Raw genomic sequence first — 15,666 nt, 5'->3', positions numbered from 1 at the left:
GATGAAGTTCAGGACCTTCTGACCCAGGGCTAAGCTGAGGGGCAGTGGGCCAGGGACTCACTATCCTGTCACTTTATTGTGAAACCTTGGAAAATCTACTGCTTTCTCTCCTCCTGTCCTGACGCCTTGGAAACGTTTTGTAAAGCAATTTGAAACCACATCCTTCTGCAAGACAATCCTGATGGCTACTTGTCCAAAGATTAATAAAGACCTTTGATGTACTCCTTCAACAACTGGAATCGTTGTTGCCAAACACGGGTCAGTTAATGGACTAATTCTGAATTTTAATGAGGATCTGGTTCCAGTTGCCCTGGGTTGGTTAAGCTTTGGAGTTAGGATTTCTCTTTTCAGAGGCTGCCCCGGGGAGGGTCCGTGTTCGCCTCACTCTTGCATTTTGGATACACACCGGCTCAGAGGCAACCTGGCATACACACACACACACACACACACACACACACACACATCCCCTTTCGGGTCCTCACGGGGGAGCTGTCATCTTGCAACTACATAGTCATCACATGCCATTACAGGGGCAACCCGGCAGGCGGGCCCCTCTCCCAAGGCCGCCCAGCCCCCCGCGCAACCCTGGCCAGGCTGTGGCGCCGACACACAGGAGCCGGCCCGGTCCGGGTCTCCGTCTCTCTGCAGGGGAGCGGGGAGCGAGCTCGCCCACGCCCACGCCCCCCACACTCCCGGGCGCACACTCGGGCGCACACCCCTGCGCGCGCACGCCGCCACACACGGGCGCACGCACACCGCAGCCCGGCCAGGGACAGCCGTGTCGGCGGCGGCCCCGCGTGGTCCCGGGCGCACAACCGGTCCCCCCGAGGGCGCCACCGACCGCCCCGCCCCGCCCCGCCCCCCGAACCCGCGGAGCAGGGCGCCCAGTGGGCTGCAAAGTTTCGCCGCGCGAGTCCGCTGGGGCGTCGCGTCGGCTCAGGTTTGGCTCGGCTCCGCGGGGCTCCGGACGGCCGTGACCGCTGGCCCGCGGCTCGGGCGGCGAGGACGGACCTGCGCGCTCGCCTCGGGTCCCGCTCTACCCCGCGCCCCGCGCGGATCTCAGCATCCAGCGCCCCGCGCGCCCTCCCGCCGCCACAGGGTCGGTCCGCAGTCGCCGGTGCGCCCGCGAGTTCTCTCCTCCTCCCCGGCTTCGACCCTCCTTCGCCGCCGCCACCCACCATGGCCCGTGGCCCTGCTGGGACGAGCCCGGGAAGGCGGCCCCAACTGTTGCCGCTGCTGCCTCTGCTTCTGCTGCTGCTCCGGGACGCTGGCGGCAGCCACCCGGCCCCCGCCTGGTCCGCCTCGCCTGCAGCCTCTGATGGTCTGGCTGGGATCAAGGACCCCTGGCGGTCCCTGGGGGACGCGGCCACCACTCTGGGCCCCGGCGCCCAAGACATGGTCGCTGTCCACATGCTCCGGCTTTATGAGAAATACAGTCGGAGGGGCGCGAGGCCAGGAGGGGGCAACACGGTTCGCAGCTTCCGGGCCCGGCTGGGTAAGTAGAGGGAGCCCCGGGCACCCCCTCTTCTCCTAGTCCCCCTTCCTCACTTATTCATCCTCCCCTGCCACTGCACCCTCTTTGCTTCTTCCTTCTAGTCATAGAGTCATTCATTCATTCATTCATTCACTATTCAGCAAGCACTTTATGCCAGGCTCTGAGACTCCAGTGGAGACACCAGAGTGGCAGTGACACAGAATTCCTGCCCCTAGCGTGCTGCCAAACCTGGGAGGGTGTCACACTTGTGTAGACATAGACCACCCCATACACAAAGCTTTAAGCGTAGGGTGAGATGGTACTGGGCTGGGGAAGCTCATGGTGGGTGGTATCCATGTCATAGGGGTGAGACGTGTTGGCTCTTGACAGATGAGAAGGGTCTTGACACTGAGTGGGTCCAGTCAGGTGGGCATAAGGCAGTCCAGATACTGCTGGACATGGCCCAGGCAGAGGATGTGAAGCTCTAACTGGGGCACACGGTGAGTTGGGTGGCTGGGCCAACAGAGTGAACTGAGAAGGGCTTTGGGTGCCTTGTCTTGGGTACACACAACTGAGACCTCCATGAAATGCAGCACTAACCTTAAATGTTCAGACCACAGGGCTTTGAGGAAGGGTCCAGAAGCTTGGGCAGTGGGGGCATCCTACTCCCCTCCCACCCTTGCCCCACCCAAGCAGATCCTTTCCCCTCTCCTCATTTCTTGGAGGGAGCTGGACAGAGGCCACTTAAAGAGCCCCCCTCCCCCCCGCCCTGCACTGAGAGCACTTTGGGGCTGTGGCCTCAGCTATCAACCAGCCCCGGCTGGGCTACCACTCCAGGCCCTGGGCAAGGTGCAGCCTGGTAGCAGGAGTGGCGGGAAAACCCTGGTTGTCATGGAGACCACTCATGGTCACAGAATATCATTCCAGAAAATGTGGGTAGGGGTCCCTGCAGCCCTTGTGGGGGAGAAGACCATTTATCAGGAGAAAGACTGTTGGTCTCTAAGGTCCCTCCTGAGGTGGAGGGGAGCAAGCCCAGCACTGGGACCAGACAGGCTGGATCAGGGCGGCCACCTGTTGATTGCTGGTTGTGTGACTCAAGGTAACACCTATGGTTTCAAAGCCAGACCTGGGAAGCTTGGCCGTGTGTAACTGTGTACTGGGGAGTATCTGCCACGGAGAGGCCTGTCCCCCCACCCCCCACTTAGCAGACCACTTGGCCAGTGTTTCTGGGCTCCAACCGGATCTAACTCTGTCCTCCCCTGTACTTTTTATTCACCGCATGGAGTCCATGTCTGGAGCATCATTATGAAGCCACTCAAGAATTAGCCAGCATAAAAATGACCTCGGGCGAATCACTAAAGCTCTGTGGACTTTAGTGTACTCATGTACAAAATGGGCAGGTCATGCCAGTGTCTTTCCTGTGGGGTTGCCCAGAGCCCAGCACTGGCCAGATGAGGTATTGGTGCATGTTGTTTCCATGGGAATACAAAGCATTTGTGTTCATATAGGTGAAGACTTGACCTTGCACCCACTGACGCAGTCCTCAAAGCCTTGTAGTTGAGGAAAGCAACGCCAGCCAAGTCACTGCTGCAACAGGGGTGAGCGCGTCCACTGAGCGCACCCACTGCCGCAGCCCGGGCGTGGAGGTGCGTGGCCTTGTCTTTCCACTTTCACAGAATGGGGGCAGTAGAAGTAATAGCGAAGCATTGGATGTTAGCCCTGAGCAGGACCTGGAGACAGTACTTCAAATCCAGCCCTCCCATCTTACAGATAAGGACACTGAGGCTGAGGTAGGGGGCTCTTCACAGTGGCACCTCCCATCTGCTGTCCCCACTGCTAGCATCCTCTTCCCATCTTCAGCAGAACTAAACCCGGGACTTAGGAGACAGAGGGCAGAACAGACAATTCTCTGGGAGATCAGAATTATTCTGGACCAGTGTGCGACTGACAAATGCAGCACGCTTACTTGGAACCGTTTGACAGCCATGAATACCAGCCCCAGCCAGCTCCACCAGCCTTACCCCTCTGGGCATGGGTTTCTTGTGCACACAGTGGGGAGGGGAAGATTCGGTGGGATGAGGTGGGTTTGTGCCTGACATAGCGTAGGCCCAGGCAGTTTGGTTTCTCATCCCCCTCCTTCCATTCACACCAAGCCCCTCACCAGCCCTCAGAGATGCCTGGTTTGTGACCCTGCGATCCAGCTGCGAGCCTGGGCAGGGCCCCTCGTCTTTGGGTGAGGCACAAATGTGGGGCCTTTAGCTCTGGCCCTCGAACATACTGGTACCATCCTGTGGCTTGACAGTGGCCTCTGCAGCCCCAGTGGTCTAGTCCCTGCAGCCACGTTCCTTGTTGCAATGGAACCACATAACTTGCATGCCACCACGCACCATAGCTCAAGTGCTGAGTGTGGTCTGTGAGCTGGATTGGTAAGGTCCAAATCCTGAGGCTGCGACCAGCGTAAGGGACTAAACTTGTCCACCACTCAGATTTTGTTTTTCACTTCTAAAACGGGGCTAGTAATGTTCCCTTCCTTATAGGGTTTTTAAAATGAACTGAGGTATGTCAAGTGCTTAAGACAGTGCCTGGCACGTGTGTCCATAATTTATTAGATGCTACTATTTTTGCTTCAGCCACCCCTGCCTCCCTCCCTTCCATTGCTCCCTGAAATGTGTCTTGTTCCCTATTAAGTCTACCGCAGTGGAGAGAGTTTCTGAGCCAGACGCTGAGGGTTAAGGTTAGGTATTCCCTGCCCCCACTGCCCCAAACAACTTGTGTTTAAACCTGAGCTTTTCCACTGACCTGTGTGAGATTGGGCAAGTTACTTAACCTCTCTGAGCTTGATTCTTCATCTTTAAATGAGAGTAGTAATACATACCTATCCGCCAACAATGCCAAAAGTCACGTTCATTTCAGTTCTCCTGAGCACTTCACTAGGTGGCAGGTGCTGTAAGTTCAGAGGATGCAAAGATGCAGACACTCTTGGCCCTGCTCAGAAAAATGCACGAGCTGGTGGGTCAAGGAGAAATAAATGCCGTGCAGTGAGAAGGGGCTGTGGGCGTGTTTCGGGGGCCAAGGGACCTGATGACACTGACCCAGCAGGGAGAGGGCCAGTGGGGAGGGGCCAGTGATGCCTTCCTAGAGCAGGTGAGCAGACATCAGGGGGTGGGGGGTGGGGGGGAGGCAAGGGAAGAGAGGGGGAAGAGAGAGAGCATGAAATAAATTTGTGCTCACCTGCAAATCATAGAAAATCACACTAAAGAAAAGAATCTGTTCCTAAACACAAACCAGAGTTAATACATATATATTATAGTTTATATAAATGTATTACTATATTCTTTATATATGTACAGTATCTAATAAGATCATATCCTTAACATGCAGGTAAAAGTTGCTATATCCTCATTTGAAGTTACCTTTTACCCATTACTGGTCATCCCGAATTGGTTTTCACGCCTGTCGGCCATTTGCAATTTTCCCTATGGAAATGGCTTCCTCCTCGATGGGGTTCTTGACTTTTTCTGACTGATTTGTAGAAGCTTTTTTGTGTAGTAAGGATATTGACTCTTCATCTCTAATAGATGATTTCCTTACAAAGCATGAGTGTGATGCGAGGGATGACAGTGATCTGGGGCCACAGTAGCAGTTGAGGAGGGGCCATGGGTAAGGACAGTGGTGGAGGGCTGCAGAGTTCAGGATGGCTGCGGAGAAACAGGACACAAAGCCAGTAGGAACTGTAGTTGGTCAGACGCAGGAGGAGAGAGGCTGTGAGACTCTCTGGCTCCTTCTAGAGGTGTGGACAGGAGGACAGGGAGGGGGCAAGGACAAGGTGCCCTGAGCGTAGCAGTAGTTGGTGACACCACATGGCCAGTACGTTCTGAGCATGTTCGGTGCCAGGCACCATGCCGTAAGCTCTACAGAGATGATCTTACAACTTTGGGAAGTGCCTACAAATACTCTGCTCAGCTTAGTGTGGAAACTGAGGCAAAAAGAGGCCCCATGACTTGCCTAAGGCTCCATAGCTAGTAAGTGATGCAAGCAGGATTTTTCTGGGGCCTGCCTGAAAATAGATGCTTGATGCATGTTCGTTCTCTTCCCTCTGTGCCCATGGCTGGCCCATGGCTCCCTTCCTCCAGCTTCCATGGGTGCTTCAGCCTCACGTTCTCCCTCTGGTCTCCCTGTCGGCTGTTTCCAGGGCGGTAGATGAAGGAACAAATCTCATGTGGCTTGGGTTCTGTTCCTATAGGGCAGAGTGGTCTGAAGGTCCTCTTGTCCTGAAGGTTGGCCCGCAGGGTACCTGGGGGAACCCTTGGGCTAGAGCTACCTTTCCCCCCACCTCCAGTCCCATCCCCACTACCCTCGGAAAGGAGGCTGAGTGCCCACAAAGCAGACCCAACTAGGATTCTGAGATTTCAAAAACTCCAAGGAGAGATGGGTTTGTCTAAATAAAGTCAGTCCTTTCTTTCTCGGAGAGGCAGAATTCCAACCCATCCAAATAATGACTTGTGTTTGCAAAATGTTTTACAGTTCACAGCACATGGCCTTTGTTACATTTGCTGTTAGGTAGATCACCATTCTATCTAGAGTACACAGGGGAGCGTGGCCTTGGGGTCAGACAGACCCGGGTGCTCTGCCCCTTACCAGCTGTGTGACTTTAGGCAAGTTAGATACCCTTTCTGAAGCTCCATCTTCTCTCAGAGAGTGAATGACCCATCTGCTCTCCTCTTTGGGAAAATGTGGAATCAAACATGCATACATGCTGGAAGCCTGGACCTCCATAACTGGTAAACAAGATTATTCCTATTTTAAAGAGGAGAAAACTGAGGCTCAAGCGAAAGTAACTGGACAAAGATCCTGCTGCCCCTTGTCTCCAGGGGGATTTGTATCATCTCTGTCTTACCAAAGACTGAGGTTTTCTGTCTTACCAAAGAACAAGGTTTTCTGGACTTCTTTCAGGATGTGTTTGCTGAACCCCAGGGCAGCAGGCCAGGAATCACCCTTTGTTAACTGGGACAGACAGATCTAGCAAAGACCCCACTCTCCCCCGTCATTCACCACGTACTTCTGAGTGGAAGTTTGAGCAGAGACCTGAAGGGGAGAGGGGGCGGTGCCTGTCGCAGGAGGCTTGATGGCCAAAAAGCCACAGCTGAGGCAAAGCCCTGAGAGAGGATGCTTCCTGTTGGAAGGACCAGAAGCCAGGGTGACTGGGGCAGAGATGGGGGTGGGGTCGGAGGCAGGCTAGGTCAAGCAGGGCCTCTGCAAAGGGGTCCAGTGTTGCTTTAGGGCCAATGGAGGGCTCTGAGCAGGGCAGTGACCTGTGAGTGAATGCCCAGGGCCTCCCTTGGACAGTGCTCTGCAAAGCTGTGACAGGGCAGCAGATGGCGTCATCACGATGGCCTGTCTATGGCCTGAGGTGGCTCTGACCACCTTTTCCAGGACCCCCACCCCCCCATCAGCCCAACACTTAGCCCAGAGTAGGAGTTTCGGAAATGTTTACTAAGAAAGGGAGGGAGGCACGGAGGGAAGCAAGAAAGAGAAAGGAAAAGAAGCATATAAAAGGAGGGAGAGAGGAAGGAGAAAAGAAGGGAGGGAGGGAGGGAGGAACTTTTCTTGCTGACCATGAGATATGGCACCAGCGCGGTTCACAGGAAATAGGAAGTTCTCTTGGGTGTTTCGCCTTTGAGGCCCAGGCTCATCCAAGCCAGGAGACTTCACGTAGGTTCCCCTTATCTCAGCCACAGCCCAGAGCCCCCTGCACTACATGACTCAGGAGCAGTCAGAGAGCAGACCCAGCCTGCGGCCCTTCACAGGTGGGAGACGGGGGGACCCATCTCCACCCACAGTTCCCAGCAGAGCGGGTCTTCAGGCAGCAGGCTGCCTCATGAGGGACAAGCTCCTGGTGTCCAAAGGTGGCTCAAGCCCAACGGAGGAAGGACTCCTGTCCTGAGTGGGATGGATCAGGCTGCGTGACCTCAAAGATGTCTCCCCCTCTCTGCGGTTTGGAGCCTTAAGAGAGGGGCAGCATTTACTGTCCCTCTCCTGCATCCTGGGCAGAAATAACCCTCAGGGAAGGCCAGCTCTCCTCTGAGGCTCCTTGGGGGCAGGCCTCCCAGCACCTTCCTTGGACCACACCTGTCTCAGGCCAAAGCTGCTGGCCCTGCCATGGTGGTCACAGCCGACCTTCCTCATAGACCCTGTAGTCCTTTAGCTCCACCACTAAGAGGGAGGCTGAGGGGCTGTTCTCTGGGAAGGCCCATCTCTGTGCTCCCAGTCTGCTGCTCACCAAAGGTTCTAAGTTCCTAGGCCAGAGATGCTTGCTTCCTGCTGTGATGGGCAAGCTCCTTGGAAAGAGTCAGAGATGTCCATCCTAGAGCCTCTTCAGCATTTTCTAGCAAAGAATCTGTAGCAGAAAAATACGCTCAAATTGGATGAAAGAAGAAATACTTCATCTGCCTTGTGAGCTGGGTTACAACTCAGATAATTTGGATCATTGAGGGACACCGAGTTGCTCGCCAGCCTTGATGTTTGGATAGAAGTGGGAGGGAACCACACTTAGGGGTTCTTCCTTGGTGCCTGGCACCACATATGCTCTTTATTTAATCCTGCAGAGAATTATGTGAGATGGAGACCCGACTGTCTGTCCGGGGCAGATGAGCTTGGGGTGGTCCTGATGCAGCCTGGGGGCCTGGTTCCTGCGGCCCTTTCTATCCCGATGGGTGTGGGGGCTGCATTGTTGGGGAGCTTGCTCCCCACCCACACATCAACCTTAGATTCACAAACTGGCCTGGTGGTTGGAATCCCCTGGGATGCTGTTCATAACACAAATTCCTTGGCCCCTCTGTCCCTGACCCTCTGAATCAGCATCTCCAGGGGAGGAGAGCAGAGATCAGGAAGTTGGGGAAATGTGGAACTTGAGCCCGTAACACTCCAGGCTGCAGTGTCTGGAGAAGCCAAGTGTAAATGGCCTCCAAGGCCCCCTGCACGGCTCCTTGTGTGTGGAGCATGTTGGGAGACTGCCACTGTCTCCTGCGGGTTTGCTCCAAGGGGTCACAAAAGGCAGGGTCTTTAGGGTGTCATCCAAACCTTGATTGACATTTATCAGGCCCTCCTTGGATATGCTTTTCCTTTCCTTCCTCTTTCTCTCGTAGTCCCTTAAGAGTACACGACAACTCCCAATCGAATTATACCTTCTTCCTAATAGAAGGAAATAACCTTAAACTGAAGATTTTGGTTAAATAAAAAAACAAATCCAAGCTGATTCTGTGGGTGCAGGTGTTAGAGAAGCTAAGGACCTGACACATGCCCTTTGGGCCCAGTGTCCCTGCACACATACACACTCCATGCTTGGGGGCTCTGTCCTTCTGGCAACTTTTCCCAGAAGCCTTCACCAGCAGACAGACACTTGGCATCAGGAAGTAGAGCAGCTGGAGGAAGGCAGCCAACCTGGCGGCTCTGGTGTCCCACCAGCCTGCAGTGTCATAGAGAGGCCTTGGGAACAATCCCTCCCTCCTACTCGAACCTTCCAGAGGATGTGGCCATTCAGAGAACTCATGCTGCCTGATCTTGGGGCAGCTTCCTGGGGCCACCGAGATGTTCTGCTCCGTGGCCCTAGGGTTCACCTAGTAGAACCAAGAAAGAGGTGCCTGACAGCCTCAGGGATGCAGGGGCCAGAGCATTCTAGAGCTGCAAATGCAGTGTTTGAGGAATCCCAGTGCTTATCATGATCTGGGCCTCTGGAGAGCAACCTGGTCTTTGGGGACTCTGTTGAGTGGTTTTGTGCAACCCTGATACTGCCCTTTCTTTGTAAAAAAAAAAAAAAAAGCTTTAAAAACCCTTAGGCAAAACAAATAGAAGACACCCAAACAGCTGTGCCCTTAAGGCCAGTTTTCCTCAGAAAGCACTCAGAATGCAGGGAAAGGAAGGTAAGCGGGGCTCCACTTCATTCACCTCGTTGGGAAGAATGACTGCATTTGATATCTGTGAAACAGAGGCCTGGGCAGATACAGGAGGGGGGCTGTCAGCAGGGCTTGGACCCAACCCAACCCATCCCAGAAACCTGATTCCACCTTATCTCCTCCACCAGCTGTCAGTGATGTTTGGCCATTTGTTCACTGAATGGCACTGGAGTGCAGGGAGAGGAGGCATGTGCGTTAGGGCCCGGCAGGCCTGAGCCCCTATGTGTCTACTACTCTTTGCTTGGAGCAATGGTATATTTATTGACAGTCCCCAACTGCTCTGACCTCAGTTTTTCATCTGTTCATTGAGGATAAGTAAGGGTACCCTCCTCAGTTTACTGTGAGGATTACATGAGAGGAAGAAAGCCTGGCTGGCCTGGAGGTGCTCCCTAAATGGGCATTGTTCTTCCAACCTGGCCCCTGGAGGGAGACCCAGGGACCACCCGGACCTATCTTAGAAAGAACCTAACCTACTACGGTCTGTTCTTCCCTCACAGAAGTGGTCGACCAGAAGGCTGTGTATTTCTTCAACCTGACTTCTATGCAGGATTCAGAAATGATCCTCGCCGCCACATTCCACTTCTACGCAGAACCTCGGTGGCCCCGGGCACGAGAGGCCCCATGCAAGCAGCGGGCCAAGAATGTGTCCTGCCGCCTACTGCCCCTGGGCCTGCCCGCTCGCCAGCACCTTCTCTTCCGCAGTCTCTCTCAGAACACGGCCACACAGGGGCTGCTCCGCGGGGCCATGGCCCTGGCGCCCCCGCCACGGGGACTGTGGCAGGCCAAGGACATCTCCCCCATCGTCAAGGCAGCCCGCCAAGATGGCGAGCTGATCCTCTCTGCTCAGCTGGATCCTGGGGAGAAGGCCCCAGGGGTGTCCAGGCCCAGCCCGCACGCGCCCTACATCCTCATCTACGCTGACGACCTGGCCATCTCGGAGCCTAACAGTGTGGCAGTGACACTACAGAGATATGACCCCTTCCAGGCTGGGGACCCGGAGCCCGGCGCTGCCCCCAACAGCTCGGCGGACCCCCGCGTGCGCCGGGCCACGCAGGCCACCGGACCCCTCCAGGACAACGAGCTGCCAGGGCTGGACGAGAGGCCGGCGCACGCCTCCCACGCCCAGCACTACCACAAGCACGAACTGTGGCCCGGCCCTTTCCGGGCGCTGAAGCCGCGGCCTGGGCGCAAGGACCGCCGGAAGAAGGGCCCGGATGTGTTGATGGGCTCCTCGAAGGTGCTGGACTTCGACGAGAAGACGATGCAGAAAGCCCGGAGGAAGCAGTGGGCCGAGCCGAGGGTCTGCTCCCGCAGGTATTTGAAGGTGGACTTCGCAGACATCGGGTGGAACGAATGGATCATCTTGCCCAAGTCCTTCGACGCCTACTACTGCGCCGGCGTGTGCGAGTTCCCCATGCCCAAGGTAGGCTGTGTCTGGGTAACACCGATGCGTTCAGCCCCTTGTCTGTCTGTGACTCTCGGCACGGCCCCTGCCGGCAAGTCCCTCTGCCCTGGGACCTGCTTCCTGTCTGTAAAATGGGGATTGGAACACCTCGCATCGAGTCAAGGTAGGGGACAGGTAGGCAGAGGTCCTAGAGCAGCAGCCTGTCAGGCGAATACAGCCCACAGACAGACGTGGTTTGGCTGTGCTTTTGAAAGTGCTGACTTAGTTGAGTTTGAATTTTAAATCAGAACATTGCTTCGTTTGAAAAGGAGAACCCATCTCCTTAGGTGTGTGTTCCCACATAGCAGCTGCCTTACAAGGATTGAGTCCACGCTGCCCCCCTGTAGACAGGACAGGCCTCTGAAGCCCCTTCCTCACCAAGGCTCTCATTCCTGTTCCTGGCCCGGAACTCAGGGTGTTGGCATCTGTGACCAGTGGAGAGTTGGCCTCAGTGGCTTCCTGTATGGACTCCCTGCTCCCCGCCTCCCACTCGGGGCAGGAACCCACAGGACAACTAGCTTTCACTTGTACGAGTCTGCAGGAAACAGCGCATGAGGCCATTGTGCTGGCCCTGGGGTTCCAGACCCTCACCTTCCCTCCAGTCTGGGTTGTGGCTCTGTCCATCCAGCTCCCCACAGCCAGAGCTGTGGTGGGCTGGCTGCCAGCTGATGTCGCCCCTCCCCACAGTGTGCACACTTTCCTCCAGCTTAGCTCCTCTGCTGAGTTCCAGGTCATTCCTTCCCCTTCCAGAAAGGAAGTCAGTGCATAAATCCAATTTGAATGTCAATAAATCAGTCAGCTGGGAAATCCCAGCCGCAGACACAGGCAGCATTAACCTGTTTGGGGAATTAAGGGGCTTTTCCTTAAAGCCATGCATGTGCAAGAGAGAGGAAGGGAGGTGCCCAACAGGGAGACAGGTATTGGCCGGAAGAGCCTAGCACAGGCCCGGGCAGATACAGGATGAGCAGTCGGCAGGCTCCAGCTGGCTGACCCAGCACTTACCTTATCAGTCTAGCTGGCTGCCTGCCGCCTTCCCTGACAGCAGCCTGAACCCACAAATCAGATGTCCCTCCTTTCACCTCCCCACGCAAGGGGGCTTCCTCATGAACGCACTGTATATAAAACTTCCTTTGGCCCGAAATGAGCTGAAACTCCCGTGGCTTGGTCTTGTTTCTCTTGTTGGAGGTGTGTGAGACAGCATTCTCTGTGTTTGTGGCTACGGCCCAGGCTCTTCTGGGTATGCGACTCCGCCTGGGGAGGGAAAGAAAACCCGCGTGGCTCCTCCAACTTTCCTTGACTTTTGGCTGTTTCCTAACTGAGCGGTCTTGATCAGGTTACTTTGACATTTGAAGCTTCCATTTCCTATTAGAATTAAGGTAGTCCCACCCCATACCACTGATACTATGACAAGATGAAGCAGTCCCTGACATCCCTCCCCCCGGCCCCCCCGCAGTCACACCCTTCTGGGAAATGTCCATTTCCGGCCCCATCATGCTGGCGCGCCCACGCCTGCGAGCCTTCCCCTCCAGTTCTGAGAACACCCTCCCACTGGAAGCATGTCTGAACTCCTCGGACTGTGAAATCTGGGCAGCTGTGGCCCAGGCAGAACAGCTAGGCATCGCCCTCTGGATAACTCCTGCCCAGTTCCAGGAGCTCCTTGGGGATGAGCGACGCACAGGTGCCCCCAAGTGGCCAGTGCCATGAAGGGATGTGTCTTCCCTCCGGGAGACGTGAGGGGCAGGAAGGCCCGAGGCCCTTGCACATCTCCTTGGGACGCAGTCTGTGGCTGACTTCAGAGGAAATGTGTGCCCAGCCCCGGAAAGTCACCTTTTCTCCTAGATCGACACCTTTTCTGTGGCCTCAGTCAAGGACGCTCTGATGGCGCAGTGGGTGGGTGAGGGCAGAGCGCCTAGGTAACCATGCCCTTTCCTGCCTTGCAGATGGTCCGCCCGTCCAACCACGCCACCATCCAGAGCATCGTCAGGGCTGTGGGCATCGTCCCGGGCATCCCAGAGCCTTGCTGCGTTCCCGACAAGATGAACTCTCTTGGGGTCCTCTTCCTGGACGAGAACCGGAACGTGGTTCTGAAGGTGTACCCCAACATGTCTGTGGAGACCTGTGCCTGCCGGTAAGACCAGCCACTCCGGGTGGAAGGAAATCTCCGCCCCACCCCACATCCAGCAGGGTAGCATCCTCAGGGCCTTCTGGGGTGAGGCCTTGATGAGGGGTGCAGCTGTATATGTGGGGCAGAGCTCAGAGGCACCCTGTCTGGGTCCCAGAAAGATCTGTCCCCTGGGGCACATTCTGGGGTCTCTCATTGCCAATGACTTAGCCCCCTACATGCCAGTCTGAATCCTCTGAAGGAATCTGGGAATTAGGGCTCGCCTGAAGGCTGCCCATTGCCCATCCCCTCTGCTCTGAAGACCTGATAGCCGGATGTGTCTGTAGTGTTGGCTTTTGTGACCATCATCTCAAAACCTTGGGAGAAGACTGCAAACTTGAGGGCACCTGCTGTCTTCACAAGAAAGAACCTCTGTTTAAAGAATCCATTTAAAACACTCTGGGCCACATACTGATTCTGGAAAACAGGGCCTAAATAACGGTATAAACTTCCAAACTCTGCTGCAAAAGCTTTCACAGAAGCCGTATGCACCTATAACCAATTTTGGTTTCTTTTTCTTAATATATATTTTATTTTAAAACAAAGAGGAGGGGGTGGACGCCATTCCCCGCAGAGGTAATCGTGCCGGTTAAGTGTGCATTGTTTAAACATGTTTATTGAAATAACACCTACAATAATATGTTGGAATACTAAAAAATAACCAAGATTTTTATATTTTTGTAAATTATACTTTCTATACTGTAGATTGTGTATGTTATGTGTTTTTATGGGATGCTAATAAATTAAAGGTACAGTGGTATCTTGAAAAACTGAATGTCACCCATTCCAAAATATGGAAGGATCCCTATCTATAAATATGACATCTTGGGGGCTGCTTGGGACACAGTCTCCTTTAGGAGCAGAGCCGCACCCCCCCCCCCAGGCCTCTTCACACCTTCTTGTCTCTATCCTGAACTCCAGAAAACAGCTACTCCTATGCCTTCCAGCATGCTGCCCACCCACTTTGCCCCACAGGTGCCACCCTGGGCTCATCCAGGCGGGACAGGGCCCCAGGCAGGCACAGTGGTCTCACGGAGCTTTCTCAATCCTTAGCTTCAGAAGGGACATTGAGTGACTGAAAGGTGTCTGAGACATTCAAAGGAACGTCTGTGGTTGCCTGGGTAGAGACCTCTTACTTGGGGTAGTTCAAGCAAGAGATCCAATGGGAAGCAGTCAGGGGTGTCTCCTGAGGTCCAGGGGCTCCTGGGGAACTAGAATGTCTGCTTCTCCCTGTGCATGTTTGTAGAACAGCCACCCTGCTTCCTCGTCAGCAGCTCCATCCCAAAATAGCTTCCTCTAAATGGTTCCCTTATCTCCGAGCTGACACCACCTTACAACTATAGTGACTGAAGCTGATTGACCAGCATTTCTGAAGAAGAATCTGGGTCCAGTTTGGGGCAGGTGTGTAACAGTCCTTCGGCTGGGACCTGAGAGGGTGACATGGCCCTGAGTCTTGTTTGGAGGAGACCGAGAGGCCATGAGCTAACCTCTGAGAGGGGACTTAGGAGGAGAAAAGAAACCCAAGGCATCTGTCTTAAGTCTGGCCACTGAGTCCAGTGTTCCTGGGAAAGAGATGGCTGAGGAAGTGCTCCCAGGAGAAATAGGTAAGGAAGGGGTAAAGCTGGTCAGGAGGCCGAGAAGCCAAGCATCCCAGATCTTGGATCTTGTGGGGAGCTCTGGAGCTTAATTACACCTCAGGGTTAGCCCGGCCTTGAGGCAAAGGAGCTGGACATTCAGACCTCCTCTCCAGGCTACTCCCAGGCCTCTGACCCCTTGCATAGGTGGTCACAGTAGCTCTGGAAGCCCAAGTGGCCTCTGCAGAAGGCCACAGTGGCTGCAGCTAGAAGGCAAAGCAAAAGACCCTGGAGGGAGGGCCCAGAACAGGTAGGTGAGGCAGTGTCTCGGGGCACCCAGGGGACCCAGCACAGTCTGCCCAACCTCTCCTCCAAGGGTCTTGGGACATGTGTGGGAACAGCAGCCCTGTGGCCCTGCCTCGGCAGAGATTAAGTGAGGTGAGGGTGGTCCCTAGCACGCACACTGCCTATTCCTACAGGGACTGTGCTGCACCCAAATGGTCTGTTCACTGGATGCTGGGGCGTCTCAAACTGATCTGCAAACTTAGCGCCTGGCTGGCCACATCTAATCCTTTTTGGAACATTACGGGATATAAATTAATAACAAAACGAGTAAAACTATTGGGGCTTGATAAGGCTCCAAATGCCTTTCTTCTCAATATTAGATTCCTCATTTTTCCTCCTCCTCCTCCTCAATTATTTTCTCATACACTGCTCTCTTTCCATTTCTTGATAAAGCTGGGGTGTCTTACAAGAGTTCTGTCTTAGTCTTTCTGGCACTTGCAGTGTCTGGGGGATCTGAGTCTCGGGGCCTTCATTTCTGGTTTCCAAGGACAGAGAGCAGGCTGGGAAGATGACCCCCGGGTCCAGTCGTGCAGAGCCTCTATGCTTGTGCCAGGATGGCTGTCACCCGGCGGTGGTGACTGCGGAGTGCGCTGGAAGGAACTGGTGTCATCAGTGACTGCTCACATTTGTAAAGCACCATGAGGTTTCGACACGGCATCTTGTTTAGCCTCCTAGCAAACTTGCAAGTGGATTACCCAATTGTTGCCACAGAAACA

At 54.7% G+C, this 15,666-nt stretch overlaps 1 protein-coding gene across 1 annotated transcript; it reads left to right on the top strand.

Moving 5' to 3' along the window:
- The first annotated feature begins 577 nt into the window (after nt 1-577).
- On the top strand, nt 578-13,791 carry GDF10 (growth differentiation factor 10). The gene is made up of 3 exons (XM_043596805.1): nt 578-1,495; nt 9,924-10,849; nt 12,811-13,791. The coding sequence occupies exons 1-3, from the start codon at nt 1,180-1,182 to the stop codon at nt 13,000-13,002; spliced, it is 1,434 nt and encodes a 477-aa protein (XP_043452740.1). The 5' UTR covers nt 578-1,179; the 3' UTR covers nt 13,003-13,791.
- The last annotated feature ends 1,875 nt before the right edge of the window (nt 13,792-15,666 follow it).

This window comes from Prionailurus bengalensis, chromosome D2 (assembly GCF_016509475.1).
Source record: "Prionailurus bengalensis isolate Pbe53 chromosome D2, Fcat_Pben_1.1_paternal_pri, whole genome shotgun sequence".
In the NCBI taxonomy this organism is placed as follows: Eukaryota; Metazoa; Chordata; class Mammalia; order Carnivora; family Felidae; genus Prionailurus; species Prionailurus bengalensis.
Note: the sequence above shows the minus strand (reverse complement) of the source record. Positions and strands in the feature narration are given on the sequence as shown.